Consider the following 20,583-nt stretch of genomic DNA (forward strand, 5'->3'; position numbering starts at 1 on the left):
CAGTAATAGATCCAACAGCATTGAATTTGGCAATAGGTATTCATTTTCATACTGCCTTTTCCCAGTTCTGCATGATGCAGTTCAAACATTTGGTCTACTATCAATTAACTCGCCACCTATACAAGAATACTAATGTACATAACCACAGTAGGGATAGAGAAACTCAGGCCAAATTTTCTAATTGATAAGAGATCTTTTCATTCATTACTATTTGAATATTCTTGTAATTAAGTTTGGAGGTAAGAGTAATGTACCCAAATTGAAATAAATATTCAACATCTTTTTACTGCTAGCAGCCAAGCTTAGATTAGAAGTCACGTGCCCTAGGGCATCTGTATCATAATGCAAACTGTATTCTCCAGTCAAGCAATGTGCCCTGGAGATAAGTATAAAAACATATAATAAGTTTTATCATTTAAATTTTGTTTTTCCATCAATCTTCCCAGAAGTGCTTCTGCTCAGCTAGTTCAAAGATCTGAGTTCCAAAATGACCACTACTCCTCGGGTACTCACGTCTTCACATTAGTGTCATTTTGAGCTCATTTGCATAAGATATATGGCCTATATCCACCTTCATGAACAAGGTCTGGCAGTCAACACGATAACTACGTGCAAGTCAGCCCTGACTAGACCTCTTCTATACGCCTTTCAGGTGGACCTGATGAACGAAATCTTTAACAAGATCCCGAAGGCATGCGCTAGACTTAGGCCTGCAGCTCCTCCGAAAACATTTCATGGTCTTTGGACAAGGTCCTACGTTATGCTTCCTCTGTGATCAATGAAGATTGCTCTCTAAAGGATCTAACCCAGAAGGTTATTTTCCAGTACGCTATAGCCTCAGGGGGTAGAGTTAGTGAAATAGTAGCCCTATCAAGAAATTAGGGCCACATTCAGTTCACAGAGGTGGGAGAACTGAATCTCTTTCCTGATCCAGCTTTTCTCGCCAAGAATGAGCTACCCACTAAAAGATGGGGTCCCTGGAGAATCTGCCCTCTGAAGGAAGATGTCTCTCTATGTCCAATAGAGTGTCTAAAGGTTTATCTTCGTAGAACTTCAGACTTCAAGGGAGGACAGCTCTTCAAAGGAGAAACCTCAGGATCAAACTTATCCCTAAAACAACTGAGGGTGAAGCTCACCTACTTCATTCGCAGAGCGGATCCTGACAGTACACCCGCAGGTCATGATCCGAGGAAAATTGCTTCATCACTGAACTTTTTTCAGTACTGTATATGGATTTTGAGCGTCTTCGCTCATATACTGGATGGAAATCATCCAGTGTTCTACAAACACTACGCTCAGCAAGTCCATGAACTGAAGCATTATGTGGTGGCGGCAGGTAGTGTATTAAAACCTGTCGTCTAGTGCTGCGATGATCAGTTAATTGATTGGGACTATCAATTAGGGTGAAAAGGTGTTGATACTTCCAGTGCGATACCTTTTAAGTGAGTGTCACCATGGTGACACTATGACTGTTCAAAATCTCAGGTGTGGAATTATACAGATAACACTTGGGCCGTGTGTACATAGTACACAGTGTTGATAGTATACAACATTTACAGAATTTATATTGGGAAAATTTATAAAAATTTTCAGTTTTAGAGTGGCACTCATCATTTCTTCCCTTTCAGGGAGAAAAATATTTTCTGTATACGTTGCACGTATAATTCCATTAACACGTTACATTCGTTATTTCATTTAGTCATTTATTCGAAATAAATGTCTATTAGAATGTAATTGCGTCCTATTTCGCCCTACAATTTGCACATTAAATATGCCAGAGTTCTCTTACTTATTTATCTAAGTAAACCTCATATTATTGTATGCTTACAAACAATGGATATAGTTGACACTTATATTGTTCCGACAATATATACAAACCGTGAGACTGTTTGTATATCTAGTGGATACTTATGTTTGTTCATACAATATATGCTAACCTTGAGGCCCCTTTTCTACTGTCTAGTATGACTCATCCCTGCAGGGGGCAGGAAGCACTAACATTGTCTGTGATTAGTGGTAATGACGGAAAACGGTAACATCATTTGTCTCAATGGTCCAGATGACCATAGAAAAATTGTCCCAAGGTTAAGGCACCTAAGAAAATCCACAGATACAGTACTTTCTAGTAATTCTCTGGTAAACTTCCATCAGGACGACATGGCTTGAGCCCAAAAACGGATTTTGAGCGAAGCAAAAAATCTATTTTTGGGTGAGATAGCCATGTCATCCTGATGGACCCGCCCTCCTTCTCTATAGAAAAGGCCTTGGCAGGATCCCTCCCGAAACTACTATATCTGTAGCACCATGCTCAATGCTACTAGGAATAAGCGCCATCTTGGATACAGCGCCATCTAGATACTCAATAGTAGTATGGGAGGAAGGGTAACCTTGATAACGGCACCCCTTCTAATTTGCCACTCTTCCCCCTCGAGGCGAAAATGCTATTCGGGGTGAAGATTGCTATGTGTCGTATCAAGATATAAGTCCCCTGATTTATGCGATATCCTTAAGAGAATTTTAAGGATATTTGCGCCAGGAGTTAGAATTCTGGAGACCTAAAGGTAAATTCTCTGGGAATATCACTGTAGTTCATATATCCCTTGGAAGCTACTTATAGGAACCTTCCATCAAGACGACATGGCTAGCTCACCCAAAAATAGATCCGTTTATCATTTGGAATCATCAATGAAATTTTTTTCTTTAACACTGCAATACTGTACAGTATACTGAACCCTAATTGAGCTCTTACAGTATGGATTCTCCAAAATAGTGCATCATTACCAAGAAAGCTAATCCAATCTGTAAAAAGTAAAGTTTTCCTAAAGGAAAAGAAAAAGGTACTTACTCTTATACCAGGCAGCACTAGCATCACTCCAAGTATTATCTTTGGGTACGTCACAATGAGCCCCTTGCATCCCAGACTGCTTTGCCTGAAAGATCAAAAGCCAAAATATGTAATAAAATCAAACGTCAAAATATCTTTAACTTTTCCAACCCACTTGACCCCTTACTTTTGGAGCCATGATAAGCTGTTACAGAAACCTAAGTGTAAAATTAAGAACAATGCCAAGTTCTTTCAACCAACCAATATGCATGTTTCATATATATGAATCTATAAATCTATCAAGGCTTTGATCACCAGTCAAAGTGCAGATGTCATAGCTTAAATACTAATTAGAACAATCAAAATTGTTGTTAGATAACAGAGTTAGACAAACCCCAGACTGGAACGTCCCATTTAACTTCCTAACTCTGCTGCATCCCTGTAGAGGGATAAATGTTAAAATAATTATAGTTTCTTTGCAGTTATTTCCAAACTGCATTGCTCTGAAAGTTTTACTTTCCAATGCCTTGATCACTTTCCACTTGGCTATGCAAATTATCAAGCTTTGTCTAGTTCCATATTTTTTTCATTCAACTGATTTATGCCTCTGTGGAACATCAGCTTAAGCTTACATTTAAACAAATGAATTTTATAGATACATGTACTGCATTCTAGAAAAAAACTGTAAGGATAAATCTGAAATCCAATTGAAAATATATTTTACCTCAACATACAGTAGATGACCCAAGTAAAAATCATTCATCTCTGGAGCTATCCTATAAACCATCCATCCATCATTAGGTTAGGATGAGACACTTACAGTACTGTATGTCATGTGAGGTTAGACAGCATTAGTGCAAGTGCCTTGACTATATGATGCAAAACTCTCCAAAGAAGGTGATATTTTTTACAATGAAAATATTAGCTTTGAGGGTAGAAAATGCAAAGAATTTCCTGATACGGTGGAAGGAGTTAAATTTTCTTTTAAAGAAATCACTGAGAAAGGAATACCCTATTGAGTAATTAACCTGCACCTATCCATCCAGGGAAAATACTGACCCTGGCTGTGAGTTGGAAGAAGACAGTACGAAAGAAAGATTAGTCACGTCTGTCATTCAACCTTTCAATGTCCCAAGGACAAGAAATCTGAGAAAATGTACTCCTGGATATAGTACTTCATTCTTGTGCCTGCTGGAGCTAAGGAATAGATGTCATGACTCTGGTCTAAGATAAGAAAAACCACTTTCACATCACTAATAACAAAAGATGGTCCACGTTCGTTGCTGTGGAACAGTGGATAGAATCCAATACCTCTTGAGAAGTCCTGCAAGAAAATACTTTTGCCTAACAATCCGTTTTAACTCCTATCTTCCAGGATTGCCGAGAACTCTGGCCCTGTCAGAATAAGTGGAAGTGATAATTGAGAAGGATGCGCTGGAGTCATAAAAACAACCAGTCTGCAAGCTTGTACAGTTGACTCTTCCTAGTGGAGAAGTTAAGTTGGAAAGATCTGGCTTCTCTCAATTTAACACGATATTCAGATTGACAAAATGAGAGGAGCCAATTGCAACCACAAAGCAAGTGTAACCTGCAAGATGCTATAAGCAGCCAACTGTAAGAGATAGACCCTGAGTGTGTGAACTTGAGTAGACAACAGAGTTAGCACTTGTGGGTCAGTTGACAGTTGCAAAGCAGTGTTTTGAACAGAAAGACTTTTCAATTACACACAGACCATAGGTATTTCTGAGAGACAAGTACCTTAAAATAAGCATCTATTAAATATATCAAAAGTATTTGGTCACTTTCTCTAATAAAAAACAAAAGGGTAACATTGATTTCTATTTTGAATCAGATTAAGCAAAGATACCCATTCAGATGAGAGGCCCCATATGTACTGTAAATACACTAAGATAATACTTCTTATAGAATTCAAGATTTGTCAACCTAACCCCACAATGGTAAGCTAAAGGTGCCAATTTAGTCATTTCTCAGAATAATTTGCTAGCACCTAGTTAATTTATTCATTGAAGTCTAAACAAATGAAATTAAAATCTAGCAACACACTTTTTTCTGTCAAACACTCCCCTTCCCATTTGTTAATTAACAATGAGATTCTATGTCCTGTAAGAGACTTATTTTGGCAAATGAATTATTAGCACCTATATTAACATCGATCTGGAAAAAATCATGATGAGCGAGTGGCCGAGCCTGCAAGCGAACAACATGCATAGCCATCCGAATGCAACCCATCCTAAATTAGGACAATATGACATGCTATTTCATAAAAATGATATTTTAATTATAAAATAAATTTTTGAATATACTTACCCGGTGAATATATAGCTGCAACTCTGTTGCTCGACAGACAAAAAAAAAAAACTGTAAAAACTCGCCAGCGATCGCTATACAGGTTGCGGGTGTGCCCATCAGCGCCAACTGTCGGCCAGATACCATACTCAATGTAAACAAAGACTCAATTTCTTCTCATCCCACTGCGTCTCTATTGGGGAGGAAGGGAGGGTCGTTTAATTTATATATTCACCGGGTAAGTATATTCAAAAATTTATTTTATAATTAAAATATCATTTTTAAATATTTAACTTAGCCGGTGAATATATAGCTGATTCACACCCAGGGTGGTGGGTAGAGACCAGTTAAATATGTTTACATCTTATGAGCTAAGAGTTTTTATTTCATTTTAGAAGTTATCAAAATAACAAAAACAAAATAAATAGGTACCTGGTAAGGAAGTCGACTTAGACGATTACTCTGCCTTATAAGTACGTCTTCCTTACGGAGCCTCGCGATCCTCTTAGGATGCTGACAGACCCCTAGGAGCTGAAGTATCAAGGGCTGCAACCCATACAACAGGACCTCATCAAACCCCTAATCTGGGCGCTCTCAAGAAATGACTTTGACCACCCGCCAAATCAAACAGGATGCGAAAGGCTTCTTAGCCTTCCGGACAACCCATAAAAACATTAAAACATTTCAAGAGACAGATTAAAAGGATATGGAATTAGGGAATTGTAGTGGTTGAGCCCTCACCCACTACTGCACTCGCTGCTACGAATGGTCCCAGTGTGTAGCAGTTCTCGTAAAGAGACTGGACATCTTTCAAGTAAAATGACGCGAACACTGACTTGCTTCTCCAATAGGTTGCGTCCATTATACTTTGCAGAGATCTATTTTGCTTAAAGGCCACGGAAGTTGCTACAGCTCTAACTTCGTGCGTCTTCACTTTAAGCAAAGTTCGGTCTTCCTCACTCAGATGTGAATGAGCTTCTCGTATTAACAATCTGATAAAGTATGACCAAGCATTCTTTGACATAGGCAAGGATGGTTTCTTAACTGAACACCATAAAGCTTCAGATTGGCCTCGTAAAGGTTTAGTACGCTTTAAATAGAACTTAAGAGCTCTAACAGGGCATAAGACTCTTTCTAGTTCATTGCCTACGATCTCCGATAAGCTGGGGATATCGAAAGATTTAGGCCAAGGCCGAGAAGGCAGCTCATTTTTGGCTAGAAAACCAAGTTGCAGCGAACAAGTGGCTTTTTCCGACGAAAATCCGATGTTCTTGCTGAAGGCATGAATCTCACTGACTCTTTTAGCCGAGGCTAAGCATACCAGGAAAAGAGTCTTAAGAGTGAGATCTTTCAGGGAGGCTGATTGTAACGGCTCCAACCTGTCTGACATGAGGAATCTTAGTACCACGTCTAAATTCCATCCAGGGGTAGCCAAACGACGCTCCTTGGTGGTCTCAAAAGACTTAAGGAGGTCTTGCAGATCTTTATTGTTGGAAAGATCTAAGCCTCTATGCCGGAAGACCGATGCCAACATGCTTCTGTAGCCCTTGATAGTGGGAGCTGAAAGGGATCGTCCTTTTCTCCGGTATAAGAGAAAATCAGCTATTTGAGCTACAGAGGTACTGGTCGAGGATACAGAAACTGACTTGCACCAGTCTCAGAAGAATTCCCACTTCGATTGGTAGACTCTAATGGTAGACGCTCTCCTTGCTCTAGCAATCGCACTGGCTGCCTCCTTCGAAAAGCCTCTAGCTCTCGAGAGTCTTTCGATAGTCTGAAGGCAGTCAGACGAAGAGCGTGGAGGCCTTGGTGTACCTTCTTTACGTGTGGCTGACGTAGAAGGTCTACCCTTAGAGGAAGACTTCTGGGAACGTCTACTAACCATCGAAGTACCTCGGTGAACCATTCTCTCGCGGGCCAGAGGGGAGCAACTAACGTCAACCTTGTCCCTTCGTGAGAGGCGAACTTCTGCAGTACCTTGTTGACAATCATGAACGGTGGGAATGCGTAGAGATCCAGATGTGACCAATCTAGGAGGAAGGCATCTATATGTATTGCTGCTGGGTCCGGGACTGGGGAGCAATAGATTGGAAGCCTTTTGGTCAGCGAGGTTGCAAAGAGATCTATGGTTGGTTGACCCCAAGTGGCCCAAAGTCTCTTGCACACATCCTTGTGGAGGGTCCATTCGGTTGGAATTACTTGCCCTTTCCGACTGAGACAATCTGCTATGACGTTCAAGTCGCCTTGGATGAACCTCGTTACTAGGGAGATGTCTTGACCTTTTGACCAGATGAGCAGGTCCCTTGCGATCTCGTACAACGTCAGTGAGTGGGTACCTCCTTGTTTGGAGATGTACGCCAAGGCCGTGGTGTTGTCCGAGTTTACCTCCACCACTTTGCCTCGAAGGAGATACTCGAAGCTTTTCAAGGCCAGATGAACTGCCAACAGCTCCTTGCAGTTGATATGCATGCTCCTCTGACTCGAGTTCCACAGACCTGAGCATTCCCGACCGTCCAGTGTCGCGCCCCAGCCCAAGTCCGATGCGTCCGAGAAGAGAACGTGGTGGGGAGTCTGAACAGCCAGGGGAGGACCCTCTCTTAGGTTGATATTGTCCTTCCATCAAGTGATACAAACTGTTCCAGGGATGACAGCGTCCCTACCAGACTCATCCACAGCCTGACTGAGCAGAGTTCCTTCTTCAGCATCTTCTGGATGGATAGCAGGGCTTGATCTATTCTGGGGGCTGATCGTCTTGTTGTTCAGCAACGTCCTCATCAGATAGTTCCTCATCCGAAAACTGATGAGGAAACGGCAACGGAGTGGGCAACGTCTGGCTCGCTGAGTCCGGTCGCACTGGTGCATGCGTGACGGAGCCGGACGCAACGTCATGGAACTGCTGCACAGTCTGAGAACTGTCAACAACCATGGGTGCGCGAGGACGCACAGTGTCCACCCGAGACTGTCTAGACCGTCTGGGTTGTGCAGTCAACACCATACCGGGTTGCGGAGGTTGACGCACCGCGTCAAAACAAGTCACCTCTGATGGTTGTTGAACGTCCTGAACGTCAACAACCACCTCCGAGCGTCGCTTAACGTCAACGTGCGGCTGGCAACCCACACTGGGTCGCATCGGTGGAGGAACCACCTCAACTGGTAGACGCGAGAAGGTTACCTCAGCGTCAACAGGACGCACAACCGACCGCTTGGAAGGTTGTTGGCCAGAAGGTTCAGCAGCAACCTTCTCCGCATTAAAGTCCTCCATCAAGGACGCAAGCTTGGACTGCATGTCTTGCAGCAAAGCCCATTAAGGGTCTACGGGAGCAGGTGCGGCAACAGACGGGGTTAGCGACTGAAGCGGTACCGCTTTCCATCCCTGAAAGCCTTGTTTATGCATGACATAATTGTACAGCAAAACTTCAAAGGCTCGAAAACAGCTGTGAAGTTGACCTGTAAAATCTTGGAGCGTCTCCTGGCCAGGCGCCAGGGAGAGTCTACGAGATTTGAGAAGCCTATCTGGGCAGAGGCAGGAACTCCCAAGCCGAGAACTTCTCTCGTGTCATATCAGACTCTCGCTCTATAAGCCAGTTTAAAAGAAGGGAAAGCAAAGGCTGTATCCCCCAAACTCCTCCTGGTGAAAAACCAGTCGCCTAGCAAACGTAAAGCTCTCTAGGAGAGCGAGAGAGCACTAGCTTATAAACAACGGCTTCGAAGAAGCTAGGCCTAGTGTAAGCTTTGACGTTTAGGCGAACGAGGAGCAGCAGTTACAAAAAGATCCGGACAAAGATCCTTAAAAATCAGCATGATTTAATTAAAGTCCATAGAGGGCTAAGCAGCTTTAGGCTCCTCTCCGTCTGACAGAGTCCTCAAGGGAATATCAGTAGGAGGGGGAACAGCAACTTCCTCATCTAAAGGAACCTTGTCCGATAATAGCTGAGTCTCAAGCAAGGGAGAGACCTACCGTGGTGGCAATGCTTTACAAGCAGAGTCCACACGCACTGGTGCATTAGTAGCGGACCAGGACGCAACGTCATGTAACTGCTTGACAGTCTGTGAACTGTCAACAACCACAGGTGCGAGAGACCAGGACGCAACGTCATGTAACTGCTTGACAGTCTGTGAACTGTCAACAACAAAAGGTGCGTGAGGACGCACAGCGTCCACTCGAGACTGCTTTGACTGCCTTGACTGAGCAGTCAAAACAACTCTAGAATGCGGAGGGTGACGCACAGCGTCAAAACAAGTCAACTCTGATTGTTAGCGAACGTCCTGAACGTCAACAGGAGCATCAGCAAGTGGCCTAACGTCCAAATGTGGCTGAAAATCCACACGAGACCGCATCGAGTGTGGTTCTAAACAACCTGACTGACGTGACTTAGCTACGCCAACGTCAACAGGACGCACAAAGGAACGTTAGGTTGGCTGAAAGCCAGGATCTCGATGAGATAAACGGCTAGGCTCAGCGGACTAATCGGCAGAATAGTCTTCCATAAGGGAGGCAAGCTTATTCTGCATGTCTTGCTGTACAACCCATTTAGGATCAACGGAAATGGTTGCGGTAAGAGACGAGGGTAACGTCTGTGACCGCAACACTTTGCCAACAAAAAAGACTCTCGGAGTCTGTGTTACGCTTTTGTTAGGCGGCGAGCAGTTTTCCGATGACTGCATAGGGTCAGAGCTGTCCTAATGGCTGCAACCAGGACGCTGGACCTGTCCTGAAATGACTGACTTTCGCTTAAGGGCCTCGAAACCTTGTTACAGGTTTCTTATGCGAAAAGCCTTCGGATGACGAGGAGAAAATTGTCTCTCTCGCCTTATGGTAGGGGAGATCTTGGTAAGATACACCCGATACCATAGAGGGAAACGTCTGTTCGCTGATCAAGGCCTCTCGAACCCATAAGTCGTACGACATTACTTCTCCCCTGGGCTTGGGAGCTTGCAAGAGGTCCCAGACTAGGTGAACGACAGGCACGAACAGACGAACCCTCGGACGCAACACTGTAACACTTTGCGCAATATCACTTTATCACTACGATTTTCTGTTTTGCACTTATTTCACTGAAATCGAAACTTTTACTGATTTCTACTAGAAACACGCAATTCTACCCTCATCAAAAGGTAGTAAATGTGAAATTAGTCGTATAATGCAAGCACTTAATACCAGCAAAAAAAAAGTAAACATCTTTTAAGATAAAAAAAAAAAAATTCAGTGGTTGGGGAAGAGAAGAAACACTAGTTCATTCAAAACTACGTTTTCAATCTCTCACCATACATTGCCTGGGGACGAGAATAAAACTAAAAACGTTTTATCCTTTCTCCCCGTACAGAGACTAGGGACGAGAGTAACTCGAGAACAACTTTACCCGCTAGAACGGAACGTTTTCTCTCCTCTCTCTCCCTCCATCTCTATCTCTCTTGATTTCGCACCTAAGAGAAGAGCCCAATTACATTTCGTCAAAAAAACATGTTATTTGACCAAAGGAAAAAACTGAAAGGTTTTTCAATTAAAAAGTTCCTTTAAAATAGAATTTAAAACATTTAAGCTTTGAAAGAAGAATGAACAAAACGTCAGAATCGATTTACTCTTTCTGCAAAGTGAAACCGTGATACTCTCTCTCTCTATCGTAACGATAGAGCGCAAACTGCGTAGCATAAATAAACTAAACGTTAGTTCATCTTTGAAAACAGTACGAAGACTATTCAAAGAAAATCTTTCATAAAATATTTATTAAAAATATTCATTTAAAAATTTTTTAAATCATTAGCTCTTTAAAAGCTATTTACGATTGAAAGGGCTCAACGTTGTTTAACTTCGGTTTCCAAGTTAGGACCGCCTACTCTCAGGAAAGGTCGCATATAAACAAAACATTAAAATTTATTTTTTATGTTTATTATAAATGGAAAGTTAATCGAAGAGGCTTAATAAAGGTGGTGAGAAATAAAATATATAGAGGAAAATCTATAATTAAATTATAACGTGATAAGATAATTACTAAAAGCCTAAACACACTTCCGTCTAAGGGAAGGGTCGGCCATTTAAAAGTCAAAGAAAGTCCATACTCTCTTTGTCACCAAAAATTAAATCTATCCAAAACGAGTTCAAGATTTAAGATGAAGATAAAACACCTGCACTGCGAAAGCTTAAACCAAAATGAAGTACTTCACCAAATATGTTGAGAAAAATGTTATTTTCCTTAGTAAAATAAATTTTTGAATATACTTACCCGATGATCATGTAGCTGTCAACTCTGTTGCCCGACAGAAATCTAAGGTCGGGATACGCCAGCGATCGCTATACAGGTGGGGGTGTACACAACAGCGCCATCTGTGAGCAGGTACTCAAGTACTTCTTGTCAACAAGAACTCAATTTTCTCCTCAGTCCACTGGTTCTCTATGGGGAGGAAGGGAGGGTCCTTAAATTCATGATCATCGGGTAAGTATATTAAAATATTTATTTTACTAAGGAAAATAACATTTTTCAATATTAATCTTACCCGATGATCATGTAGCTGATTCACACCCAGGGTGGTGGGTGGAGACCAGCATACATGTTAACATTAGAAGCTAAGTATCCCGTATCTCATTTTAGCAGTTATTCAAAATAACAAACATAAAATAAATAAGTTCCTGGTAAGGAAGTCGACTTGAACCATTACTCTGCCTTTTTAAGTACGTCTTCCTTACTGAGCCTAGCGATCCTCTTAGGATGCTGAGCGACTCCTAGGTGCTGAAGTATGAAGGGTTGCAACCCATACTAAAGGACCTCATCACAACCTCTAATCTAGGCGCTTCTCAAGAAAGAATTTGACCACCCGCCAAATCAACCAGGATGCGGAAGGCTTCTTAGCCTTCCGGACAACCCAAAAATATTTCAAGAGAAAGATTAAAAAGGTTCTGGAATTAGGGAATTGTAGTGGTGGAGCCCCCACCACTACTGCACTCGTTGCTACGAATGGTCCCAGAGTGTAGCAGTTCTTGTAAAGAGACTGGACATTCTTAAGATAAAAGACGCGAACACTGATTAGCTTTTCCAAAAGGTTGCGTCGAATATATTTTGCAGAGATCTATTTTGTTTAAAGGTCACGGAAGTTGTGACAGCTCTAACTTCGTGTGTCCTTACCTTCAGCCAAGCTTGGTCTTCCTCATTCAGAAGGGAATGAGCTTCTCGTAATAACAGTCTGAAAATAATAGGATAAAGAATTCTCTGACATAGGCAAAGATGAATTCTTAACTGAACACCATAAAGCTTCAGACGGGCCTCGTAAAGGTTTTTAAAATAGAACTTAAGAGCTCTTACAGGACATAATACTTTTTCTAGTTCATTTCCAACCATACGATAAGTTTGGAATATCGAACGATATTGGTCAAGGCCGAGAAGGCAGCTCGTGTTTGGCTAGAAAACCAAGATGTAGAACATGTAGCCGTTTCGGATGAAAATCCGATGTTCTTGCTGAAGGCATGAATCTCACTGACTCTTTTAGCTGTGGTTAAGCATATCAGGAAAAGAGTCTTAAAGGTGAGATCTTTCAGGGAGGCTGATTGAAGTGGTTCGAACCTGTCTAACATAAGGAATCTTAGAACCACGTCTAAATTCCAACCAGGTGTAACCAAACGACGCTCCTTCGTGGTCTCAAAAGACTTAAGGAGGTCCTGTAGATCTTTATTGTTGGAAAGATCTAAGCCTCTGTGACGGAAGACTGATGCCAACATGCTTCTGTAACCCTTGAAAGTGGGAGCTGAAAGAGATCGTTCTTTCCTCAGATTTAAAAGGAAGTCAGCTATTTGAGTTACAGAGGTACTGGTCGAGGATATGGATACTGACTTGCACCAGTTTCGGAAGATTTCCCACTTCGATTGGTAGACTCTAAGGGTGGAAGTTCTCCTTGCTCTAACAATCGCTCTGGTTGCTTCCTTCGAAAAATCTCTAGTTCTCGAGAGTCTTTCGATACTCTGAAGGCAGTGAGACGAAGAGCGTGGAGGCCTTGGAGTACCTTCTTACGCGTGGCAGATGTAGCAGGTCCACCCTTAGGGGAAGAGTTCTGGGAACGTCTACTAGCCATCGAAGTACCTCGGTAAGTTATTCTCTCGTGGGCCAGAGGGAAGCAACTAGTGTCAACTTTGTCCCATCGTGAGAGGCGAACTTCTGCAGTACCTTGTTGACAATCTAGAACGGAGGGAATGCATATAGATCTAGATGAGACTAATCTAGTAGAAAGGCATCTAAAAGAACCACTGCTGGGTCCGGGATAGGTGAGCAAAGAATTGAGAGCCTCTTGGACATCGAGGTTGCGAAGAGATCTATGGTTGGTTGGCCCCAGGTGACCCAAAGTCTCTTGCATACATCTTTGTGGAGGGTCCAATATGTCGGAATTATTGTCCCTTCCTACTGAGACAATCTGCTAAGACATTCAAGTTGCCTTGGAAGAAACTTGTTACTAGTGAAAAGTCTAGACCTGTTGAACAGGAGAGGAGGTCACTTGCGAACTCGCACCATGTCAGAGAGTAGGTCCCTCCTTGCTAGGAGATGAACATCAAAGCAGGGAGTTGTCCGTGTTCACCTCCACTACTTTGCCTTGAAGGAGAGACCTGAAGCTTTTCCAGGTCAGACGTACTGCCAGAAGCTTCTTGCAGTCAAAATGCATTGTCCTTTGACTCGAGTTCCATAATCCCGAGCATTCCCTACCGCCTAAGGTCGCACCCCAGCCTACGTCCGATGCGTCTGAGAAGAGAACGTGATTGGGAGTCTGAACAGTCAGGGAAAGACCCTATAAAAGGTTGATAAAGTCCTTTCATCAAGTCAGACCAGACTAATCTTCCGGAAACCGGGATCGAGACCGCTTCTAGCGTCTTGTCCTTTTCCAGTGAAGAGCTAGATGAAACCGAAGAGGACGGAGGTGTAGTCTTCCAAGTGACACCAATTGAACCACGGATGACAGTGTCCTAACCAGACTCATCCACAGCCTGACAGGGCCGTGTTCCTTCTTCAGCATCTTCTGGATGGATAGCAGGGCTGGGGGTTGATCGTCTTGTTCAGCCATGTCCTCATCAGAGGGTTCCTCATCCGAAACTGATGAGGAAACGGCAACGGAGTGGTTAACGTCTGACTCGCTGAATCCGGTCGCACTGGTGGATGCGTGACGGAGCCGGACACAAGATCATGGTACTGCTGCACAGTCTATGAACTGTCAACCATGGGGATGCGAGGAAGTACAGCGACAACCCAAAACTGTCTAGACTGTCTGGGTAGTGCAGACAACCCCTTATCGGGTTGCTGAGGTTGCCGCACTGCGTCACAACAAGTCACCTCTGCTGGTTGTTGAACGTCTTCCCAGTGACACACTGAACGTCTACAACCACCTCCGAGAGTAGCTTAACGTCAACGTGCGACTGGCAACCCACACTGGGTCGCACCGGTGGAGGAACCATCTCAACTGGCGGACGTGAGTAGGATACCTCAGCGTCAACAGGGCGTACAACCAACCGGTAGGAAGGTCGTTGGCAAGAAGGTTCTTCTCCGTAAAAAATCCTCTATCAAGGACTAAGCTTGGACTGCATGTCTTGCAACAAAGCCCAAGGTCTATGGGAGCAGGTGTGGCAACAGACGGGGTTAACGACTGAAGCGGAACCATTTACCCTCCCTGGAAGCATGTTATGCTTTAATTAAAGTCCATAGGAGGCTAAGCAGCTTAAGGCTCCTCTCCAAATGACAGAGTCCTCAAGGGAATATCAGAAGGAGGGAGAACAGCACTTTCTCATCTACAGGAACCATGTCCAAGAAAAGCTAGGTTATCTCAGTGAGGGTTTCACTGGTGCATAAGCAGCAGACCAGAAGGCAACGTTATGAAACTGCTTGACAGTCTGTGAACTGTCAAAAACTGAACTGTCAACCCCAACAGGTGCGTGAGGACATACAGCACTGGTGTATTAGTAGCACACCAGAAGGCAATGTCATGTAACTGTTAGACAGTCTGTGAGTTGGCAACAACCAAAGCTGTGTGGGGAAGCCTCAACTCCTGACTGACTAGTTGCTGCGGGCGAGTGGCGGTAACCACAGTGTGTTGCTGAGGCTGACACACCGTGTCAAAACACGGCAGCTTGTGGTAGCTCACGCACGCAACGGAGAGATCCGTGTGTCTGTGGGAGTCAGCATGCGTCTGGCAGGGTCGACTGCGCATGGGTGGAGGAGCTCTCACAACAAGAGTGTGGGAGCAGGAAGCCATGCCGGGCGCACAACCGTGGCAGGCTGTAGGCCAACGGGTGCATCGTCAACCTTCTCCGCAGTCGGAGTGTGGGAGCTGGCAACAACAAAAGCGGAGTGCTGGTGCGTGGGAGGGACTGCCGTGGGTTGCGGAGCATGCCGCATTGTGGCAAAACACGGCAGCTTGACAGCACCTTCCCACTGCTGATGCGGTAGCTCACGCATGTCAACGGAGGGTGCAGCATGAACATGCGTCTGGCAGGGTCGACTGTGCATCGGTGGTGGAGCTCTCACAGGTGGAGTGTGGGAGCAGGCAGCCGCAGTATCTGCTGAACGCACAACCGTGGCAGGTTGTAGGTTAACAGTGTGGAGGATTAATTTTATTTTAATTTAATTTTTTTTTTTTGCCAAATCAGGAGAGAGAGAGAGAGAGAGAGAGAGAGAGAGAGAGGAGAGGAGAGAGAGAGAGAGAGGAGAGAGAGAGAGAGAGTGTTTATTTAAGTTTTGTCAGGGAGAGAGAGAGAGAGAGAGAGAGAGGAGAGAGAGAGAGAGAGAGAGAGAGAGAGAGAGAGAGAGAGAGAGAAATTGTTTACAGTATTGGCTTTAGTTTGTCACAGAGAGAGAGAGAGAGAGAGTTGTTTTAGTATTGTTAAATCGAGACATTTTATTTGCTTTAGTTTTGTCAGAGAGAGAGAGAGAGAATTTAATTTGCTTTAGTTTTGTCAGAGAGAGAGAGAGAGAATTTAATTTGCTTTAGTTTTATTAGATCGCGCGTGCGCGAGAGAGTATGTGTGTATGTGCGTTTGTGTGTGCGTGTTTTGTGTGTCCGCGGTGCGCGCTGAAGAAAAAGGGTAATTAGCGAATGATTGTTTGAAGTTGGAAAGATTGTTGGTATAATTGAGGTTGTTTGTTTACCTTTTTAGCTAGGATAGGGTGGTGATGAATGTCTTGGGCGAAAGCATTGGATATCGAACGATAGAAGGAGTCGGTTCTGTATTTTTTTGCTCTTCGAAAGCCGGCTGTGAAGCTTTTTTTTTATATTCTGAGTAAGTACTGTTTTTATTTATTTTTGTTAGGCGCGTTCATGAGTGATAGAAAGTTTATTGTTTATCTTTGATTATGGTGCGATAGTTAAGTTAGTTAGGAGTGTTCATAAGTGTTTTTTTTATTTTGGCAGGCCACGATTCCTCCTTTGGAGAGATTTAATTGATTTGAATGACGATCTTTAGTTGCTGACCTGGCCTGTAATCGATTATACTTAGACTGCTCTTGTGGATTGACCGACTGTAGATGACCTGGATTGTGTTCAAGAACCGGATTTGATTGTGCTTTTGTATTTCGATTGACGATGATGATGATGCTGATGAGGATAACGCGCACAACCCAAACCAACTAAAACATATACGTACTAATATTTAACAGTGATAAGGTTGCTGCAGAGTTGTGGTTTTGGGCTTTTAATGACTGTTGGCCCTTGTGTGGACAAAGTGGTCCACACATAAACAAATATTGGTTTTGGGTGTGTTAATTTTAAGTTGTTAAGGTTTTTTATTTGAATGGTGTTACGGTTTATATTTAATATTGTTTGATTCGTGAAAAGTGTTATTTTGTCTGTTTTTGTGTTAATTTTGTTTAATGTATGATTTTTGTTTTGGTTGCGGTGAATATAGTTTTAAGGTTATGTTTTGTTTGTTTTTCCCTTCGTGCAATAGTCCAGTTTAAAGTAAAGTAAGGGGAAAGTTTGTGTTGTGGGATATTTTGAAAGAAGAGTGATCAAAGGTGTGGGGGTTTGTTTTTGTTGACATCCCGCTACATAAATTTGGCGCCCGAACAGGGACGACTGTTGAAGGTGGGATTGAAACTGGACTGTTGGACAAGGGTAAATAGGTTTTGGAATTACTTGAAATATTAATGGTATCGAAATGGAAGAACTGGAAGAACAGTTGTATATTTTAAAGGGGAATTGCGGTTGTCTAATGAGCGAGAGGAGAGGTTGTTGTTGGAGAATGCGAGGTTAAGTAGTGAGAATGAGGAGATGCAAAGGAAACTTAGGGAACTTCAGGGAACTGTAGAGAGAGTGGAAGAGGGTGTTGAGATGAGGATGCGAGAAAATGAGAAACGAATGGAAGCTATGATGGGGCAAGTAATGGGAAATGATGAAACTGTCATAGGTGAAGGTGCAGTCGGAGGAGTGGCTTCTGCTTCTGGTAACGGGTTGATGGTGGAAGAGGATAGGGTAAGTGATAATGGGGAAGGTAGTGATAGTGATATTGAAGCTAAAGGCCTAGACATAGTAAGATTGGAACGAAGGGTGATAGGAAGAAGGAGAAGAAAGGTAAAGATAATGTGAAGAAAGAAAAGAAGAAGGTCAGGGTGTGTGAGTGAGGATGATCATGATTGGGTGAAGGTGGTAAATAAGAAAAAGGGTAAGAAGGGAATAGTTAAAGATAGGACCTTTGAGTGTAGAACTAGATTCATTGTATTCAAATGAAGAAGAAGGGCAACAAGAGGGAGTAGACAGTGAAGATAGTAGTGAGAATGAAGTAGAGGAAGTTTGTAAGACAGTGTTTTATGAGAGAGGTTCCTAGGTGTGCAAGTTTTAATGAACATAGCAGTAGGGATGTATATGACTTCTTTAGGGAATATGAAAAGTTTTGTCAGGCTAAGTATGGGGATAGTAAGAGAGTTTGGGCTAGGGGAGTTGGGAGAATTTTTGTCAGGATATTTGTTGACGATGTATGGGGTGATAATGAGTGTAGGAGAAGTTGAGTATGAAAGTGTAAAGAATAGGATAATTGAACAGGTAAAACGTATGAAAGGTAGTGTTAGGTATAAGCGAAAAAAATGATTTTGATGAAGCACGAATGAAGGTGGGTGAAGTAATCTCGATGTATGTATGTCGGTTAGAAACATTGGCTAGAAAGAAGTATGGGGACGAAGGAATAAATGAAAATAAGGAACTAATGAAGAAGTTTTTGGGTACAGTACCAGAGAGTGTGTGTGAGTTTATTAATTTGAAACGGAAGGAGAAAATGAGGTGGACTAGAGAGAGATTGACTTGGGATGATATTTTAGAGATAGTTGAGGATTACGAGTTGGATAGGTGTATGAAAGAAAGTAAATCTGTGAGTGTAAGAACTGGAATGGAGGAATGTGGTGCCAGAATTTGGTAGTTTTAGAGATGCTGTTATGAGAGGGCCAATGAAGGCAGCTGATAGTGTAGTAGATAGAAGTGTTAGGGTGAGTAATGTAGGAATACCCATTCCGAGAAATGACGGGTTTAGACAGGGGAAACCAATTTGGAGAGATAGAAGTGCTAGTACGCAGCAAGTTAGGTTAGGTAGTGGTATCCGTGAAGAGAGGTGTTATAGGTGTGGGAAGGTAGGACATTAAAAAGAACGAGTGTAGATGGGCATTAGGAGCATGTTTCGGGTGTGGAGAGACAGGGCATCGTATTAGCGACTGTAAGAAAGAGAAAGTGGTTAAGTGTTATCGGTGTGGTATGACTGGACACATAGCGAGTGGATGCCGTAATAATCGTATGAATGTAATTTGTGGTAATTGTGGTAAGGATGGTCATTATGCTAGAATGTGCAAGGAGCCGCGGGGGTAAGTGTACTGAATGTGGTGCAGATGGCATGTAGCTAGGGGTTTGTAGAAAAAAGGGATCAAGTCAGCCAGGATGTTCGGGAAACTAATAATCAGAGGGTTCAGCTGGTGTGAGTCCTCGTGTGTGTGGGGGAGTGAATGTGATGCATGATCGTGAGGGTTTATTGCATGAAGATGTGATGGAGAAAGAGCACATGATTGCATGAGTGTGAAAATGATTTTAAATGGTGTAGAGTTGGTTTGGTTTGATTGATTACTGGTTGTGGTGTCAATTTAATGTTTAGAAATGCATATGATAAAGTAAAAGAGGTTTGTGAATTTAAGGATGTAAGGGTGAAGTAAAAGGTATTGGTAATTTGCGTATGCCTGTGCAAGGAAAGTTGCGGGAAAATGTTATGATTGGGGGGCTGATGATGGAGGGATAATGATTTTTACGTGGTTGAGGGAGCGAATGAGAAATATGACGTACTGCTTGGGTATAAATTTTTGAAAAAATGTGGTATGATTGTACATCCAAGTGTGAATATGATTGAAATAAAGGTTAAAGGTAATATTTGTGGGGAATTTTATTTAAAGGAAGACGGCAGAGTGAGTACGAAGGTGTGAAGGGAGTGCCGTTGGTAGCAAAGGAAAGTGTAAAGTTATCGGGTAAGAAAGGTGAGGTTATTAGTGTAAAAGTTGCATGGCCGAGCAGTCTGGGAATTTCAAATAGTGACAAGGATGAATATGTAGTGGAAGGTATGGAAGCAGGTAATTGGTGAAGAAACGAGTGCGTATATATATGATGTGTTATGAATATGCAGGAACCCAAGGTGTATGTAAGGTTGTTGCCGTGTGTTAGGAGGAAGAGAGTACGCGGAATACGTGAGGGTGATTGCATGGGATGTATGTATACACTGATTAATGTAGAGGATGGAAGATATGTTAAGGCGAGGGACAGGTGATGTCTGGTAAGGTAAAGACGATGACGATTGGGATTACGATACGTTGAAAGGAAGAATTAAGTTAGATGAGAGTATAAGTGAGGTCGAAAGGGAACGATTGCTTAAGATGTTATGGGATAAGCGGAGAGTTATGAGTCTCAGGTGACGATGATTGTGGGGGGTCAGACCTGCCAGAATTTAAAATAGTTCTCAGTGAGATACCCCCATATATCAGCGTCCCAGGCATTTTTCTCCGCCTATTTGCCAAGGAGATAGAGGAGCAGTGTCAGGAATTAGAGCGTATGGGTGTAATAGAAAGGAGTGAGAGTGCCTGGAATAGCCCTATTGTCCCTGTACGAAAGCCTGATGGAAGTTTACGTATGTGTATTGATTATAGGAAGGTGAATGAGGTGACTGTTAAAGAACGTTTTCCAATGAATGTGGTGGTCTGATTGTGTTTATAAGATGCATGGAATGAAAGTTTTTTACTAAATTAGATTTGGTGCGGGGCTATTATCAAGATGCCTCTGGCAGAGGGGAGCAGGCCCCATTACCGCATTTTCAAGTACAAATTGTCACTACCAATTTAAAAAGGTTGAGTTTGGTCTTGCTAATGCGCCTGCTGCCCTTCCAAAGAGCGATGAATGTTGTATTGGCTGGTTTCGATCGACAGAAGGTGACTGTTTTTATAGATGATATTCTGATTGCGAGCGAGACTGTTGAG

At 42.8% G+C, this 20,583-nt stretch overlaps 1 protein-coding gene across 1 annotated transcript in view; it reads right to left on the reverse strand.

Annotated features, from left to right (window-relative positions):
* LOC137638649 (uncharacterized) overlaps positions 1 to 20,583 on the reverse strand; it is a 62,984-nt gene that overhangs the window by 3,064 nt on the left and 39,337 nt on the right. Inside the window, exon 5 of the mRNA XM_068370930.1 lies at positions 2,846 to 2,930. Within this exon, the coding sequence (XP_068227031.1) occupies positions 2,846 to 2,930 (85 nt within the window). The remainder of the gene's footprint in view (positions 1 to 2,845; positions 2,931 to 20,583) is intronic.

Source organism: Palaemon carinicauda, chromosome 3 (assembly GCF_036898095.1).
Source record: "Palaemon carinicauda isolate YSFRI2023 chromosome 3, ASM3689809v2, whole genome shotgun sequence".
Lineage (NCBI taxonomy): Eukaryota > Metazoa > Arthropoda > Malacostraca > Decapoda > Palaemonidae > Palaemon > Palaemon carinicauda.